Consider the following 17576-nt stretch of genomic DNA (forward strand, 5'->3'; position numbering starts at 1 on the left):
CGGCATGTGGGATCTTCCCGGACCGGGGCACGAACCCGTGTCCCCTGCATCGGCAGGCAGACTCTCAACCACTGCGCCACCAGGGAAGCTCCTCTGGTTTCTTATACTGTCAGGCTTTTGAAGCATATAATTTTGATTACTCTTATTTATCAGGTGGATGTTTCCTATAGAGGAAATTTGCAAGTTAGAAAAAACCACAGTGGACTGATAGAATCTCTGTTTAAAAGCTTTGTTAGGCTAAACTCTGAACCAAGTCTCCAACTATTATTAGCACTGAAAGAGGTCAACTTTATCCAGTTGCATTTTTCTTTATAAGTAAAATGTTAGAAGAATTTGACTCTAGAAGGGCTGCAATCCTAAATATAGAGTATCTTCTAAACGTTAAAAGTGCTAGAATTGAACTTTTTTTTGGCTGCGCTGCACAGCATGCGGGATCTTAGTTCCCCGGCCAGGGATCAAACCCATGCCCCCTGAAGTGGAAGAGTGGAGTCCTAACCACTGGACCACCAGAGAATTCCCTAGAATTTAACTTTTTAAATGTTAAATTGAATAGCTTTCTCCTTTTGTTGGAGTAAATCTGTATTCTGTTTCTTCAAGTGACTAAACTCAGCTCTTTTCATTTTTTGCTTTTTTAATTCCTCAGACACATAGTGGATCTGTGTGGCGTGTGACATGGGCCCATCCTGAATTTGGACAGGTTTTGGCTTCCTGTTCTTTTGACCGAACAGCTGCTGTCTGGGAAGAAATAGTAGGAGAATCAAATGATAAACTGCGTGGACAGAGCCATTGGGTGAGACATTTGTTAGCGGTGGGTTGGTGGGTGGGGGACATGAGCACCCGAGGAGCAGTGGTCTTTCCAAAAACACTTCGGGGTGGTAAGATTTTCAGTCCCACCCGCCCTGACCTCCAGGGAGGAGAGAGGCGCTGGGGATTGATGTAGTCACCAGTAGCCAATGAGGTAGTCATTCACGCCTGTGTAATGATGTCTCCATAAAACCCCTAAAGCAGCTGTCCTCAGCCTTTTTGGCACCAGGGACCCATTTCGTGGAAGACAGTTTTTCCACAGGGAGGACAAAGGGGGATGGTTTTGGGATGATTCAAGCGTATTACATTTATTGTGCACTTTATTTCTATTACTATTACATTGTAATAATAAGATAATGAAATAATTATACAACTCAGCATAACGCTGACAGGAGGTGGAGCTCAGGTGGTAATATGAGCAACGGAGAGTGGTTGTAAATACAGACGACGCTTCACTCGCTTGCCTGCTGCTCACCTCCTGCTGTGCACCCCGGTTCCTAACAGGTGGCCCAGGGGTTGGGGACCCCTGCCCTAGAGGACAGGGTTCGGAGGCTTCTGGGCTGGTGAACACCTGGAGATTTGGGGAGAGTGGTGCCTGGAGGGGGCGTGGAAGCTCCACACCTGTCCCCAGCCTGTGCGTCTCTTCCATGTGACTGTCCCTGAGTTACACCAGTTAGTCAGAAGCACAGGTAACAACCTGGGTTTTTGACTGGCATCTGAAGAAGGGTGGTCTTGTGGGACTGAACTCTGAACTCGTGGAATCTGATGCTATCTCTGGGTAGTTAGTGTCAAAATTGAGTTGAATTCTCCTTGAACACCCTGCTGGTGTCAGAATTGTCTGCTGGTGTGGGGAACAGCCTCTACCCGCCACCCACACCGGAATTGGATTGTTACCAGAACCTTTTACTTCTTTAGGGAAATGTGTCTTCAAATCCTTTGCCCATTTTTTTGTTGTTGAGTTGTAGGTAGGTGTTCTTTATGTATTCTGGATATTAATTCCTTAAGAGATATATGATTTCCAAATATTTCCTCCCATTCTGTGATTTACCTTTTCACTCTCTTGATAGTGTCCGCAGGTGCACAAAATTTTCATGAAGTACGGTTTATTTTTTTCTTTTGTTTCCTTGTGTTTTTGGTGTCATAAATCATAGACAAATTCATTGTCATGGAGATTTCCCCAAAGTTTTCTTTTAAGAGTGTTGTAGATTTAGTTCTCATGTTTAGGTCTTTGATTCATATTGAGTTAATGTTTGTACATGGTATAAGGTAAGTATCTAACTTCATTCTTTTTCATGTCAATATCCAGTTTTCTAACACCTTTTATTGAAAAGATTGTCTTTTCCCCATTGAATGGTTTTGACATCCTTGTTGAAAATCAAGTGACCATATATGGAGAGTTTATTTCTGGACTCTATTCCATTGGTGTCTGTCTATTCTTAGGCCATAACACATTGTTTTAATTACTGTAGGTTTGTAGCTTGCATACTATTCATATTGTTTGACTTTTTTTTTTTTTTTTAATGATGGGAGGGGTTGGCCTCATTGCCTTTGCACTGGGGCCTTCCTCAGGCAAACAGTTGCTTAAGGGCAGGGGAGCAGAGGCATTTCTTGAATAGAAAGGATTTTTCTAGCAGTCAGTCTGAGATGGATCAGTTAGTGTACTATAGGTTGGGTTTAGGAGTGGTGGCATAGAAAGGATTTTTCTTCGAACTTAATGATTTATCTTTAGTTAAAGCCACTGTCATTAATACATTTAATATTTCAACATTTGTGTTATTAATTATTCAGTGGTGTATTTTGACAAAAGTTTGCAAAGATGCTCTGCTATCTTTGAAGTTTGATATTCTTTTGATATTCAGACACCTTAAGATGTATTTTAGTAACCATAGACAGTAAACTCTTGATTTCTAAATTTTATTGACATTTTCAGTCAAAAATCATCTCATCTAGGTGCCAGACAGTAACTGGTACATGCTATGCTGGGATTCTCTAATTACCAGAATGCCAGCTTTGTACCATTTGCTTGGTCTCTACTACATGCCGCCTTTTATTTTTATTTATTTATTTATTTTTTAAAAAAATAAATTTATTTATTTATTTATTTTTGGCTGTGTTGGGTCTTCGTTTCTGTGCGAGGGCTTTCTCTAGTTGTGGCGAGCGGGGGCCACTCTTCATCGTGGTGCGCGGGCCTCTCACTATCGCTGCCTCTCTTGTTGTGGAGCACAGGCTCCAGATGCGCATGCTCAGTAGTTGTGGCTCATGGGCCCAGTTGCTCCGCGGCATGTGGGATCTTCCCAGACCAGGGCTCGAACCCGTATTCCCTGCATTGGCAGGCAGACTCTCAACCACTGCACCACCAGGGAAGCCCTACGTGCCTTCTTTTAAAAGTGGATGGTAGCAGTTTGAGTAGGACTAACACACTTGATGGAAAAAGTTTCACACCCTCCATTCTGCTGTTAAAGAATCTTAATTCTTTTACTTTGTGGCTTGCGGCCTGCTTTGTATGACAAAACTGCCCATATGAAAATTCTAACATCTTCTGGTTTACTGACCTGTCTGCTTAAGAAGAGAGTACTGGGGCTTCCCTGGTGGCGCAGTGGTTGAGAGTCTGCCTGCCGATGCAGGGGACACAGGTTCGTGTCCCGGTCCGGGAAGATCCCACATGCCGCAGAGTGGCTAGGCCCATGAGCCATGGCCGCTGAGCCTGCGCGTCTGCAGCCTGTGCTCCGCAACGGGAGAGACCACAACAGTGAGAGGCCCGCGTACCGCAAAAAACAAAAATAAAGAAGAGAGTACTTACCTAATTTAATAAAGTTAGACTTCGTAAGGCCTTCTTTCTTCTGCCATAGAGGGAGTAATTGATTATAGGTCACTGGTTTGTTACTGATGGCTAGCTGTGTATGTGGTATTTTAAGTGCTTTGGAGGAAATTGAGGCCCACACAGGTTTTGAATACCTTATTCAAGGTTATATACCTAGTAAGTGGCAGAAGAGTTCTGTGTGATTTCAGAGCCTGTGTTGTTTCCACTCTGCCATCCTTTTTTTTTTTTGGTATTTAATTAATTTATTTATTTTAAGATTTAATTTAATTTTTAAAAATTTTTGGCTGTGTTGGGTCTTTGTTGCTGCGTGAGGGCTTTCTCTAGTTGTGGCGAGCAGGGCTACTCTTCCTTGTGGTGTGCAGGCTAAGTTTGGCGTGAGGATGTGGAATCGTCCCAGACTAGGGATCGAACCCGTATCCCCTGCATTGGCAGGTGGGTTCTTATCCACTGCGCCACCAGGGAAGTCCCTGTATTTAATTTAAATTGTTAATTTTTTTTCAGGTCAAGAGGACAACGCTAGTGGACAGCAGAACATCCGTTACCGACGTGAAATTTGCTCCTAAGCATATGGGTCTTATGTTAGCAACCTGTTCAGCAGATGGTATAGTCAGAATCTACGAGGCACCAGACGTCATGAATCTCAGCCAGTGGTCTCTGCAACATGAGATCTCATGCAAGCTAAGCTGTAGTTGTATTTCTTGGAACCCTTCAAGGTATACTTACACAGCAGTCCTCTGGTGATATAAGCCTAATAATTATTACACTTAGCATGAGATGGTTTATTTTTTTGCAAATGCTTTTCTTAAGTAGTCTTGTTCATTATTTTAAAAAATGTATATTATGTAGAATAAAAATTCTGTCTTCTCCACCCTGTCATATGTCTTAAACCCCTATTTCTACTCCACAGAAGAAGCCAACCACTGTAAATATTCTGGTGTGCCTTCTGGACTTTTTCCATGCATATAAAATAAATATTTAATAACAAATATTTAATTTGTGTGTTTATAAACACAAATATATGCAAATAAAAGTATATGCTCTCATGTACAAGTGGACACACAGACATGTTTAGACATAACATTTTCCTTTCATGCAATTTGCCTTTTTCACTTACAGATACATCATGGGCATTTTCCCATGTGTTAGTGTAACTAGTCCTTCCTTACTCCTTTAACTGCTGTGTAGAGTGTGATTCTAAGACTGTATCATAGTTGATTTTTATTAAACTGTTTTTAAAATTAAAAGAGTAATGAGTCACCTGATAAAAAAATTCAAATAATCTAGAAGAGTACAAAATGAGAGGTAAAAGTTCCCTTACTCCCTAAAAACAAATGCTGTTAGTAGTTTTGTTTTTAGATTTTAATTCTGGTAGTCACTATTTTATTTTTAAATGATTTATTTATACCTTTGGTTCTTGCTGTGTTATCTTTAGACAGTATTTATACTCATTCTGTGAAAGATGACTTTAGCACATTTACAAAGCTTTCCACTTGTGAAGATATGACAAGATATTTTATTTGTGGAAGTGTTAATAGTTGTTTAGTTATATTGGTAATTATCTTAATTTCAAATACTTATTTCTCTAGTGATTTATCAATTTTTAGACTATATATTGACTCACATCTCTTTTATAAAAGGGGAAATTAGCTTTTTTTTGCTTCTACCACACATTCACCCTCCCATTTCCTAATATTTTGTTATATTGCTTATACAGTGACAAGATTTACAATGTTTGTATTTATGTTTTGTAAACATTTTTTTGGCGGTACGCGGGCCTCTCACTGTTGTGGCCTCTCCCGTTGCGGAGCAGAGGCTCCGGATGTGCAGGCTCAGCGGCCATGGCTCATGGGCCCAGCCGCTCCGCGGCATGGGGGATCCTTCCAGACCGGGGCACGAACCCGTGTACCCTGCGTCGGCAGGAGGACTCTCAACCACTGCGCCACCAGGGAAGCCCCGTACTTTGTCTTCTGACTACAAGTTGATTCTAAATATTAAGTAGCAACCAAATTTATAAGACTAGATTATGTAAATATTCATTACAGACACAAATGTAATCTATTTCATGAAAACTGTCGTTCACACAGAATAATATGGCATTAACTCCTGATGGGTGCTCTTTTCTCTTTACTGATTTCTTTACTTCTGGGTTATACTTGGCTGTCACAATTTTCATATCACAAGTTGCCTTTGGATTTTTTGTTTTCATTTTGGTCGCATATCTCTTAAAGTAACTTTTTTTCCTATATGGGATGGATGGCAAACTTTCTGAATTCTAGCATACCCAAAATGTCTTAATTTTTCTCCAAGCTTAATTGTAGTTTGGCTAGTTTTAGAACTTCGGCCAAGTTCCAAATGTAAGAATTTCAAAGTACTGTTCTTGAATCTTTTAAACTTTAGGTGGTGAGATGTCTGAGGTCAGTCTGATACTGGATCTTTTGTAGGTAGCCTAGTCTTTCTGGAAGATTTTAGGATTTTGTCTTACTACTTTGAGTTGCAAGTATATTCTCCGAGTTTGTGGTTTGTCATTTTGACACTATCATGACTTTTGATAGTCTGCAGAAAGTTCTGAATTTTAATATAGCCACACTTAACAGTCTTTCTGTATTTGTTATAGTGCTTTTTGTTTTTTTATTTGAGAAATTCTTCCCCACCTTGATGTTGTTAAGTGTATTCTGCAAAGTTTTTCGTTTTGCCTTTCACACTTGGATCGTTAAAACTCCTGGAATTGCTTTGTATGGTTTAAGGTCGTAGAATTCTAAAATTTATATACCAGGATGTTTCCAGGTATTTTTTCTTTTAAAACATTTTTCTGTTAGGGAAGATTTCAAATATACTAAGAGTATAATAGGCAGAGCCTCACATATCCATCACCCAGCTACAGTAATTCAAAGCTACTCTTGTTTAATCTGTATATGCCTCCCCACCTTCACAAACAAAACAAAACAAAACAAAAAAAAACTGGATTATTTTTAAGTAAATCCAGACATACACTATTAGATGTTGGTCTTTTTTGAATTCATCCTGCTTGATGCTTAGTGGTCCCTTTTAAGGTGAAGGTCCTTGTCTCAGATTGGGGATATTTTAGGATTCTTTGATAATTTATCCTTCTGTTTTCTCAATTCTGTCCTTCTGGAATTCATCTTTCATTATTCTTGGATTTACTCTCTATTTCTTTAAAATTGTTTGGAGATTTACTACTCTGTCTTCCAGATCTCCAACTTGTTCTTCAGGTGTACATTTTATACCATCCAGTGATGTTGGGGGTTGGGGGGGGTGGCAATCATTTTAATTGTTAAGAAGTCTTTCTTTTTCTCTGATAACTCCTTTTTTATGCCAGTCAGTTTTTGTTACATGGATACAACATTTCTCTGAGGATCCTAATCAAAATTTTTAAAAATTTTATGTTTTTTGATTTACAGTCACGTCTCCTTTTTTGCAGTAGTTATGTTCTATCAAGTTGCTGCGAACACTGAATTAGCTAATACTGAACCACCCCTCCCAGGGGAAATACAGGATTAGGTGCCACCAGCCTCTGATCACATTTTTGTTAACTGATCAATACTTAATCTTGTTTTATGTGTATTTCTGCCTAGACACCTTATTTAGCATATATTCATTAACATTGAACTCAGCCAACAACACTAACTCACACCTGAATGCAGCTTTTATCTAACACAGGTATTTTCTCCATAAGGAACATCATGACCTTCTTGCTAAACTTAGGAACACAAGGCAGCACGTCAGCACTGCGCTTGGGGGCCATTTTAAACAGCGAAATCATCAACACAAAGAACAAAAATGCAGAAAACATGATGGTAAATAGAGTGCAAAACAGACACTGGTTTTTCAGCATGAAGCTGAAACAGGAAGGCCCATGAATGCCCCAAGTATTGGATCTTTGGTTTTGCAAATAAATTTTAGCAAGTAGGTCAGTTTACAAATGTAGAATCTGCATATGATGTGGACTGTAGGCTGTTTTATATTTTCTCAAAGATCTATTTCCTCAAAGAACTGTTTGTATGCCTTGGTCTTTAACTGTCACACTCCTTGTTTTTCTCAAGTGCATGTTAGTCTTTGCTCATGTATTTGTGTTTATGAACAGGAGACTGCGATGGCTGCTAGAGAGAACTGGTGTTCGTATTTTTCTCCTGTTAGATGCTCTGTTTTCTTAACAGCTCATTCTCTTACTTAGGGGGTTGGCTGAGTTTTGACTAAGTAGGTGGAGTGGTTTGGCAGGGTTTCCTTGTAGGGTGACCAAGAGGGAGCTGGCAGGTGGGCATTACCCCCAAATTGCCGAAGTCAGGAGGTTTTGACTTGGGGGATAGAGCACTTTAATGTATTTTCTTCTTTCTTGTCCCTCTCCCTTCCGGCTTTGGAGTGCTACTTTATTTCAAGTTCATATCTCTCCTCTTATAAGTTCTAATCATCTCACTAGGATCCTTCCTCAGACTTTCTTTAGCCTAGAGCAGAGTCAGCTGCCAGCCATGGGGGTCTTCTGATTGCAGATTATTAAATGAATCAATTCATGACTGCCCCATTACTCATTACTATTGGTTGATTGATTCATTCATTATTTACTTGCTTATTGATAGAGGTTGGAGCTTCTAGAATTTTCTCCTTAATGATAGTTGTTGAGCTCTTTTTCCCTTAGCATTTTCACTGTCTGATCTCCTTTTGCTTCCTGGAATCCTCCAGATTTCATGATTTCTGATGGCACATTCTGATTTCTGCACTGTTACAGTGTTATTTTTTCATCAGTTTCATGGAGGCATAGGAAGGAGATGCAGGTGATCAGTCTCCTGTATTCATTCAGAGAGTTGGATGGTTTTGCTCACTGTTTAATTGTGAGTCATATTTGGAAAATGGTTTAAATGTGATCATCTTATTTATGGATATACAAATGAGATAATCCTCAATTCAGGTTGTTATCTGGATGTTTCATAATTTATTTTTTAGAATATTTTAAAAATTTATATTTTCAGTAATTGTAGAATATATTACTGTAAATGTACTTGTTCCTGCTCAAATAAATACATTTGTGGAACATTGAAAAAAGAAATTTTGTGAGATATAGAAATTACTATAATTTACATCCCTTTGAATAGCCAAGAATTATAATAAGTAACTTGTAATTTTATTTTATTACTATAGCACTTTGTAGTTTACCTGGTATTTTTCTTTTTTTTTTTTTTTTTTTTAATTAAAAAAATGTTTATTTATTTGTGGCCACATCGGGTCTTAGTTGCAGCACTTGGGCTTCTCTCTAGTTGTGGTGCGCAGGCTCCAGAGCACGTGGGCTTAGTTGCCCCGAGGCATGTGGGATCTTAGTTCCCTGACCAGGGATCGAAGCTGTGTCCCCTGCCTTGGAAGGTGGATTCTTAACCACTGGACCGCCAAGTCCCTACCTGGTTTTTTCCTTATATTAGGTGATGTCGTTATCAGAAGCTTTAGTAATAAACACCTAAACCTTTTTTTTTTTAATTATCGCATTTTGTTTTCAGCTTTATGAAATTGGCAGATCACAATATCAAGATCAAAGGTTAAACAATACCTCTATGTCATGTTCATAGAGGTATTACTTAATCTGGATGGGGTAGGCAAAGGAAATCTATATCTAGGAAATTAGACATAGAAATGAAAAAAAATGATTCAACCTAGAGTCCACCTCAGTAGAGTTCACTCTCTTATTGCTTATCTTTTGCCTTTTTCAAAACGCAGTTGACCACAAATGAGTCTGGAGACTAGAGAATGACAGGCATGCCTTCCTGAGGGTGGTCTTTTTCTACTTTTCCTCCTCCATCGGGGTTGGGTTCTTTTTGTACGAAGCACGTAAAAATCTTTTTGCCATGAATTTGGTCACCATAAAATTACTTTTCATTCTATAGTTAATGACCGGATCTTTTAGAAAGAAAAATTCTAACACCTCTTAGGTGTCTTTAAAAAAAAAAAAAATCTGTTGACTGCTTGAAGCCTTTTGTTTTGGGAAAAGGACTACTTTCTATCTCAGCCATAAGAAATGTGGTTAAAAACAAGGTGAAAGCCCGGTGTCCTCAGTCCCCAGGAGGAGACCTCAGGGGTACCCCTCCTGGGTGTGTGGTGCTGGGCGTGGCAGGGGTCTAGTCCGCAGTGACATGCTGACTGGTGGGTTGCATGGCTGCTGGATGCATTTTTAATTCTCTGAACTAAATGTGCATTAATTTTATAATTATGTAAAATATCTTTTACTTTTCCTTTCTAGCTCTCGTGCTCATTCCCCCATGATCGCTGTAGGAAGTGATGACAGCAGCCCAAACGCAATGGCCAAGGTTCAGATTTTCGAATATAATGAAAACACCAGGTCAGTACTGCTTTGGTTTAGTTATTGTTCTGAATTGCATTTAATTTTTTTAAATGTTATTTCTTTATTCATTAACTCAGTTATGCATTATTCGTCACATATTTACTGATTTCCTATGATACGCTAAGTTCTCTGCTCTGGTAATGTAAAATTGAGTGGTGTAGAGGAAAAGGTAATTGATCTCCCAGTATGTACCATCATGAAGAAAACAAAAAAAAAAGGTGAAAAATGGTGATGAATTTTATGAACTGGGAGAATCAGGATGTTAAGAGATTATGTCTAGGGGGAGGGGGCCAGGAAGGTTCATTCAAAAGGAGACCCATAGAATGAGTAGAAGTTAGCCAGACAAAGAGGGCAAAACATTCCAGGTGGATAAAACTGTGTGTGATGAGAGAGAGCCAATATATTTTCACTGTGCTTGGAACATAATAGGTAAAAGGGAGTGTGATGTGAAATCTGGAAGGCTTACACCTGCAAGACCTACTGTTCAACGTTTAATTTTTATCTTAAGGGTAATGTGAAGCCATTGAAAGACTTCTCAGTTGGAGAATAACAGGATCAGATGGTAGTTTAACACTCCCGAGATGTGGAAATAGACTTTGGTGTAGCTTCCTTTATCATCACTTAAAAAACTCAATTCTTGCTGTTGTCAGCTTAACTTTTTTCTTTACACTCAAATCTTAGGAAATTCAGGTACCCTTTTTCTTAAAAAAGATGTTAATGGCTAACAAATCAAGATCTCATTCTAATTAAGTTTTAGTTACTCTGTTTTAAGCTAAACTTAAAAAAATTAAAGGAAGAAACCTGGGAGGTTATATTACATTCCTAGGGCTGTCAAAGCAAATTACTACAAACTGGTGGCTTAAAAGAGATGTTTCTTTTCAGAGTTCTGGAGGCCAGAAATCTGAAATCAAAGTGTTGTCAGGGCTGTGCTGCTTTCAGACTCTTTCCTTGTCTCTTCCAGCTTCTGGAGGCTCCAGGAGTTCCGTGGCTGAGCTGCATCACTCCTGTCTCTGCCTGTGTCTTCACATGGCTTCTCCTCTAATGTCTGTTTCTCTCTCATCCTGAGATCCTTAATTGTATCTGCAAAGGCCCTTTTCCGATAGGTCACATTCACAGCTTCTGGGGGTTGGGGCTGGACATATTATATATTGCAGAGATAAACACTACTTCATTGTGAGCAAGATGGAGAAAATGAAGATACCTAGACATGTGGATTTTTAAATTTTTCATTTCTGATAATTTTAACGTAAATTGTTTTTTCATTTAGGAAATATGCGAAAGCTGAAACCCTCCTGACTGTCACAGATCCTGTCCACGATATCGCCTTTGCTCCAAACTTGGGACGATCTTTCCACATTCTTGCCATAGCAACCAAAGACGTGAGAATTTTTACATTAAAGCCTGTGAGGTGAGTTTTTGAAACAATTACTAATTTGAAAGTTCTCTTACCTCTTGCTTATTTTCATTTGTGGAGGAGAGTGTAGAGGCAACAGTGATCTGAAGAATGGATTCTTTAATGAACATTTTATCTACAAATACATGACTTTTGGGAATAGGGAATTGAGTAAAGAGAGGAGATTTATGTTTTCTTAGTTGTGTTTTATTTAGGCAGATAATAAAATGAATTGGATCCTCTGAATATAATTGCACTCTATAAATGTTTGAAGGAATGAGAGGTGGCAGTCTACTTAGGGAAAATTAAATTAGCACTGAGACATTCTTGTGAATAATCTATTTAGCTTTAACTTTGGAATTGTGAGTTTCAGTTCTTTTTCTTTTTTCCTTCTTCCTTCTCTCCTCCTATTCTTCCCTTCCTACTACTTTTTCCTTTTAAAATTAATCATTATCATGTCTTTTATTTCTCAACCTTTTGGGGGGAATAAAATCCTCTTTAGTCACTTAATATCTTTTATGTGGTAGGATCGTGCCAGGTACTGGGGAGTCAAATGAAAGTGACATGGTCCATCTCTCAGTAAGCTACGGAGGTTGGGGGGCGGGTATGGATATGACATTGATATGGCGTGTATGTGAGACCATTTGTATTTTTTCATTCAGAACAGTGAGTGTGTGTGTGTGTGTGTGTGTGTGTGTGTGTGTGTGTGTGTGTATACTCAGAATTCCTCAGGAAAATTTTTTTATTAACAGGAAAGAACTTACTTCCTCTGGTGGGCCAACAAAATTTGAAATCCATATAGTGGCTCAGTTTGATAATCATAATTCTCAGGTCTGGCGAGTGAGTTGGAATATAACAGGGACAGTACTGGCATCTTCAGGAGATGATGGCTGTGTCAGGTTGTGGAAAGGTAAGATTTCATTGGAGGAATTGTTGCTTTATGATGCTACTTTAGAATTTTCACTTAGAAATGTAAACTCTGAAGTATTTTGAAAAGAAATTATCTTTCTACAGTTACTTTTAAATTAATGTCTCATATTGTGTTGAATCTTTATCATTTTACCTAGTCCATAGCAGTAATTGACTAATTGAATTGTTTACATTTCCACGTTGAACAAAGTAAAACTAATTGTAACAGAATATACACTACCTCCAAAGAGACCATTTGCTATGTGTGTAACTTGTGGGACTTCTCTACAAACTCAGGATATAGTCATCTCTAACTTGATTAAACAATTGCTTTAGCCAACAAGCCCTTAAGAGAAGAAGAATCCAGTATCTTCCCCACTTCTTCTCTACAGCTCCCAAAAGTTAGAGAATCTTGAGGCCACTGATTCTAAAAGTTTCTTAAAAATGCCAAGCAGAGAAGGCGGTCTGGATGGTTGACACAGACTGTGGGTGCTGTGGCATGGTCTGCACTTCTCCACGGATGTTTATCCACTGGCTCTGTGTACCACTCTAGTCGGTGGCGTCCCATCTTTAGGATCCGAAGTTACAGCTTCGTTCATTTCCCCTGAGGAGTTACTGTTCCCAAACTGCAGTTTGGCTGAGTCTCCCATGGTCAGCTTTAGGGTATGGTAGAACCAGCCTAGGTGTCCCTTTCCTCAGGGTCTTTGCTGCCCTGTCCTGCCTAACTTGGATTTCCTGGGCTCAGTGTCTGCAGTGACCAGTTTTGCATCCAAACAATTAGGGCAAGTTGGATAAGCCATTCAAACCCCAGAGGTTCTGTTACCTACATCCATGAGGACATGACTTGTACTTGCTTAACTGAGAAGGTGACTTGTTAACCCACACATCAGAACTGAAATTCATTATGATGAAGACAGAATTTTATTTTGATATTAACTTAATGTAATAATGTGGTAGCTTAGAGAATTGTCTCTGTTAATATTTATCTTGTAAGGAAAGGAAATGGGTGGTGAGAGCTTTGTTTTTAAATTAGTATTTCTTTAAAAACTTCAAAAAATAATTGTTAAAATTGAGATATATGTGTTTCATTAAAAAAAAATGTCTTGGGCTTCCCTGGTGGCGCAGTGGTTGAGAGTCCGCCTGCCGATGCAGGGGACACGGGTTCGTGCCCCGGTCCGGGAACATCCCACATGCCCCGGAGCGGCTGGGCCCGTGAGCCATGGCCGCTGAGCCTGTGCGTCCGGAGCCTGTGCTCCGCAACGGGAGAGGCCACAACAGTGAGAAGCCTGCGTACCACACACACGCACAAAAAAAATGTCTTTACCATTTATCCTGAGAGATATGTAGCCTATAGGTCTCTTTTATTTCTTTAATTGTAGATTTGTGCCCTGGAACATAGGTGTTAGTCATGTTAATGAGTTTGACCATTTTCCTTTCAGCTAATTATATGGACAACTGGAAGTGTACTGGTATTCTGAAAGGTAATGGGAGCCCTGTCAATGGGAGCTCTCAGCAGGGAAACTCAAATCCTTCCCTAGGTTCAAATATCCCAAATCTTCAGAATTCATTAAATGGATCTTCTGCTGGCAGGTAGGCTGTTTTGTGAGAAAACTAGAAATTATCTTCTTTTTAAATCATTCTTGTAGCCATACTGAAGGTGTGTTATTTCATGGATTTTAAGATTGAATCAAGAAATTCACACGTAATTGTGGTACTAGAAGAGAAGGAGGCACTTTGGTAGCTCTGTATTTGGCTTATTACTTGGTCATAATATTTACAGGTAGGTTCTGAGGCCGTTAAACAAACTCAATTACATGCTGAAATTTAGTGGTCTTCCAGAAACATATATAACTTTGAAGTAATGAGATGAAGAGGAAGTTTGGGACAGTACTGAGGATCGTAGTCCCAGATGAGCATTAGTGTTGCTAGTGCTGGTAGGGTGGCCTTTGAGTCAGGTTAAACTGAAATTTTAAATAAAACACATGAACTAAGGCTTTGTAAAAGTGAGTAAATTAAATGTTTTTTTGTGTGTGTTTAAAATTTTCTTGGAGATTGTAAGAGGATATGGTAAATTCTGAGTTCTTGATTTTTAGAATTTTTAGTATATTTTAGATTCTCAAAGAATGTTTAATGTTATCTAAAGAGTTGTCCTTTTGTTTTCATATTCAAATTTCAAATGTGAATTTGTAAGGTAAAATTATTTTAATATGCCTTTGTGAATATTTTGGAATACTATTTAGGAAACTTCAAAGCACAGCCTTAACAAACTGTCACGTGGTTGTCCTGTTGTCAACTTAAATGAAAGAAGAGAATTGTATTTTAAATTTCCTCAACTATTTTTATATTGTTATATTTTTATAAAGGAGTCCTGCTTTTTTAAGTATTTGCATGAAAACAATTTCAGGTTACCATAGAAGATATCAGATTATAAAGATTATTTCATGAAGCAAAGATACTAGTGTTAATTTTTTTAAAAAAAATCTGGTTTTTGTTTGCTGCCTGTACTGTATATTTTCTTTTATAAAGAGCTTTGAAGTTTTGATGTGTTCTTATTGTGCCAATAACCATGTGTGTTAGATCTGTGATGCATTTTCCCTTCTCCATTTGTATTATGTCCTTTAACAGAAAGCACAGCTGAGTACCAGCTAACTGGAGTAACTTTGCTGTTTTGCTGCTTGTTGCATGCACACAGGAATGGGAAGCAAGCTCCTTTTCCCCTTCCCCAGCGCCGTTTGACCTCTCCCAAGATACACCAACAGCCTGCTTACTACTAAACACAGTCCAAAAGGCCTTTAAAAATACAGTGTATATCATTTTTGTGTGTGCTAGCCAGTTTATTGACATTATTTGAAACTTTTGAAATATAAATGGAGAGGCTTTTTGTTGAGACATTGTCACCAAAACAATTTTTTGAAATGTTTCTGAAACGAACATGGGTTTCAAAATTAAAGGATTGTTACCATCCTCATTGCTAGTTGGGAGGAGGGAAAATAATCACACTTTATTCCATCTGGAGACTATATATAGACTTATGTCTTTTATTTTCTAAAACAGTAAGCAAAAATGAATTTTTATAATTTTAATTTGAAGATTGAATATTTTTCATAAAGATTGTTTTGAGTGCTAATTTGTTTACCTTTTGTAGAATTGGTTTATACATGATATTATTCAGTACAACTCTGTTATTTCTTTGTTATGTTTAAAAAGTATGAGAGAAGTAGTAGTGAAAGTAACTTGACTGTACAGTTTGTAGCCAAACAACATTTGGTATTGCTTCATTTATAATTTAGAAGTAAAATGAAAACATCTTTGTAAGTTTTCAGTTCATATTCACTAAAGAGATAAATGTTTCTAATATGTGCTTGTATATTTTTATGGTGTGATTTCATGGCTTAAGGTTTCCTTCAAGTCAAAATTTGGAAACATACTATAAGAAGCAGATAAAACTCTGCTAAAATTGTGCATGCATGCTAACCTCCACATTCCATGTCCCAGGATTTTCTTAATTTTGTTGGCTGCTTCATTTAGTTCATATCCTCTGATGACAAACCTATAAATCTTTTTTTGAGAAAATGCTAAAGTATTACGGGTAAGTTTTAAAATGGCAGAAGAATAACAATAGGACATATTTTTGAGCCCTTTTACTTATCAAAATTTTGTACTAATCTTTTTGCAGAAAAACATCTAAGTACATTCAAAGATTGTGTTTGTTCAAAAGTATGTTGCAATAGCTGGCCATACTATGTGAAAGTCTATCTGAATTGGTCCTCAGTATCATGTATGCACTAAACAATGTGCTGCTGCTACAAGTGAAGTGTTGCTTAAAGAAAAAGCTTATTTGATTTGTAAATTACAGGAGAGCATCAATATGTTTCTGAGAGACTAGAAAATGTTTTAAATTATAAAATTAATGTCTTTTTTTGTAACATTCATACTGATGATTTTTTTTTAACATTTTAAGTTTAACAGATTGTATTTCTTTTTTCAAGTTTCTATACTTGCTTAAGTGAGCCTGATTTGAGTAAGGGTCTTGATTTTGCTATTATGTTCCGTTAGTTTTGGCATGAATATAGTAAAGCTTTTTTTTCTAGCATGTGTTTTTTCCTCTTTGGTTCTCTTTGTATTTACTACTTTTCTCTTTTTCTTCTGTTTTTTCTTTTTTTTTTTTTCTGTTGTTTTTGTTTTGTTTTGGTGTTTTGTTCCTGTCTTCATTGTTTCAGGTATTTCTTTCCCCCTCTGGATTCCCCACGGGCTGGATCGAGATGGTCCAGTTATGCCCAGCTCCTTCCTCCTCCTCCTCCTCCTCCTCCTCCTCTGATAGAGCACTCTTGCGATGCTGACACTGCCAGCCTCCAGTATCCTCACCCTCGCAGACGATCTCTCTCTCGGCCTCTTAATCCCTTACCTGAGAATGAAGGGGTTTAAAAAACACTGATTTAACACTTAAAGGCCTTATTCAAGTGCTTGTAAATGCTTTCATTCCTGGCTTTTTGTTTTTCTTCATTTTCTTTCAGAAGATTTTTCTAATTTAGGGTCTGTCTTACATGTATTACAACCAGAACATGGTGTTTGGAACCTAAATGTGTTTGTGCTTCTGCATCAAAGGAATATTTGCTTCATTGGTTGATAACCTTTGATGAAATATGAGATGTGTACACATAACATTAACTGTGAGAGTTACACACAATAGCTGACTTCAAAGTGCCTGTTCTGTACATTTTATTTTGAACTGTTATGGCGTTAAGTTTCTTATGGTTTGTCATACTGGTTAATGTGAAAGCATATCGTTCGTTATAAAGTTAACTTTGCCTTTGAGACATAATAAAAATGTTTTTGATTTTTACAGGCTAATGTTGCAACTGACTAGTTTGTAAAATAAATCATTCCTGTGTATAAAGCAGCAAAACATAATATGGACTGTTTGGTCTTTTTTTTTTTTTTTTTTTTTTTCTTTTAAAGGAAACTGCCTTTCACTACTTGGAATTATTGTTTAAAGCTTTTGTAATTATTCTCCAAGTAGCTTATTTAATAAAATATATTTTTAAAGATATGAATCTGTTGCCATATAAAAATAGAATGTAGTTTATTTGATGGTTGGTAAAGCTTATTTATATTTCCTTAAAATATCATATTGTTAAAAAAAAAAATCCAAACAGAAATTAGGGGATGATCATGGCATTTATTTAGAAGGTAGAAAGTTAGTATGCAGACTAACATCTAGAACCAACAAATGTCTACTTGACATTTGAACTACTATTTTTTTTTTTTTTTTTTTTTTTTTTTTTTTGTGGTATGCGGGCCTCCCTCTG

The 17576-nt window shown here is 37.7% G+C and overlaps 1 protein-coding gene across 1 annotated transcript in view; it reads left to right on the forward strand.

Annotated features, from left to right (window-relative positions):
- The window catches only part of SEH1L (SEH1 like nucleoporin), a 32087-nt gene extending 14969 nt beyond the window's left edge, over positions 1-17118 (forward strand). Inside the window, exons 5-9 of the mRNA XM_024120829.3 lie at positions 9864-9962; positions 11233-11373; positions 12111-12268; positions 13707-13857; positions 16488-17118. Coding sequence (XP_023976597.1) covers positions 9864-9962; positions 11233-11373; positions 12111-12268; positions 13707-13857; positions 16488-16692 — 754 coding nt within the window. The 3' untranslated portion in view covers positions 16693-17118. The remainder of the gene's footprint in view (positions 1-9863; positions 9963-11232; positions 11374-12110; positions 12269-13706; positions 13858-16487) is intronic.
- Positions 17119-17576: the final 458 nt, after the last annotated feature.

This window comes from Physeter macrocephalus, chromosome 19 (assembly GCF_002837175.3).
Source record: "Physeter macrocephalus isolate SW-GA chromosome 19, ASM283717v5, whole genome shotgun sequence".
In the NCBI taxonomy this organism is placed as follows: domain Eukaryota; kingdom Metazoa; phylum Chordata; class Mammalia; order Artiodactyla; family Physeteridae; genus Physeter; species Physeter macrocephalus.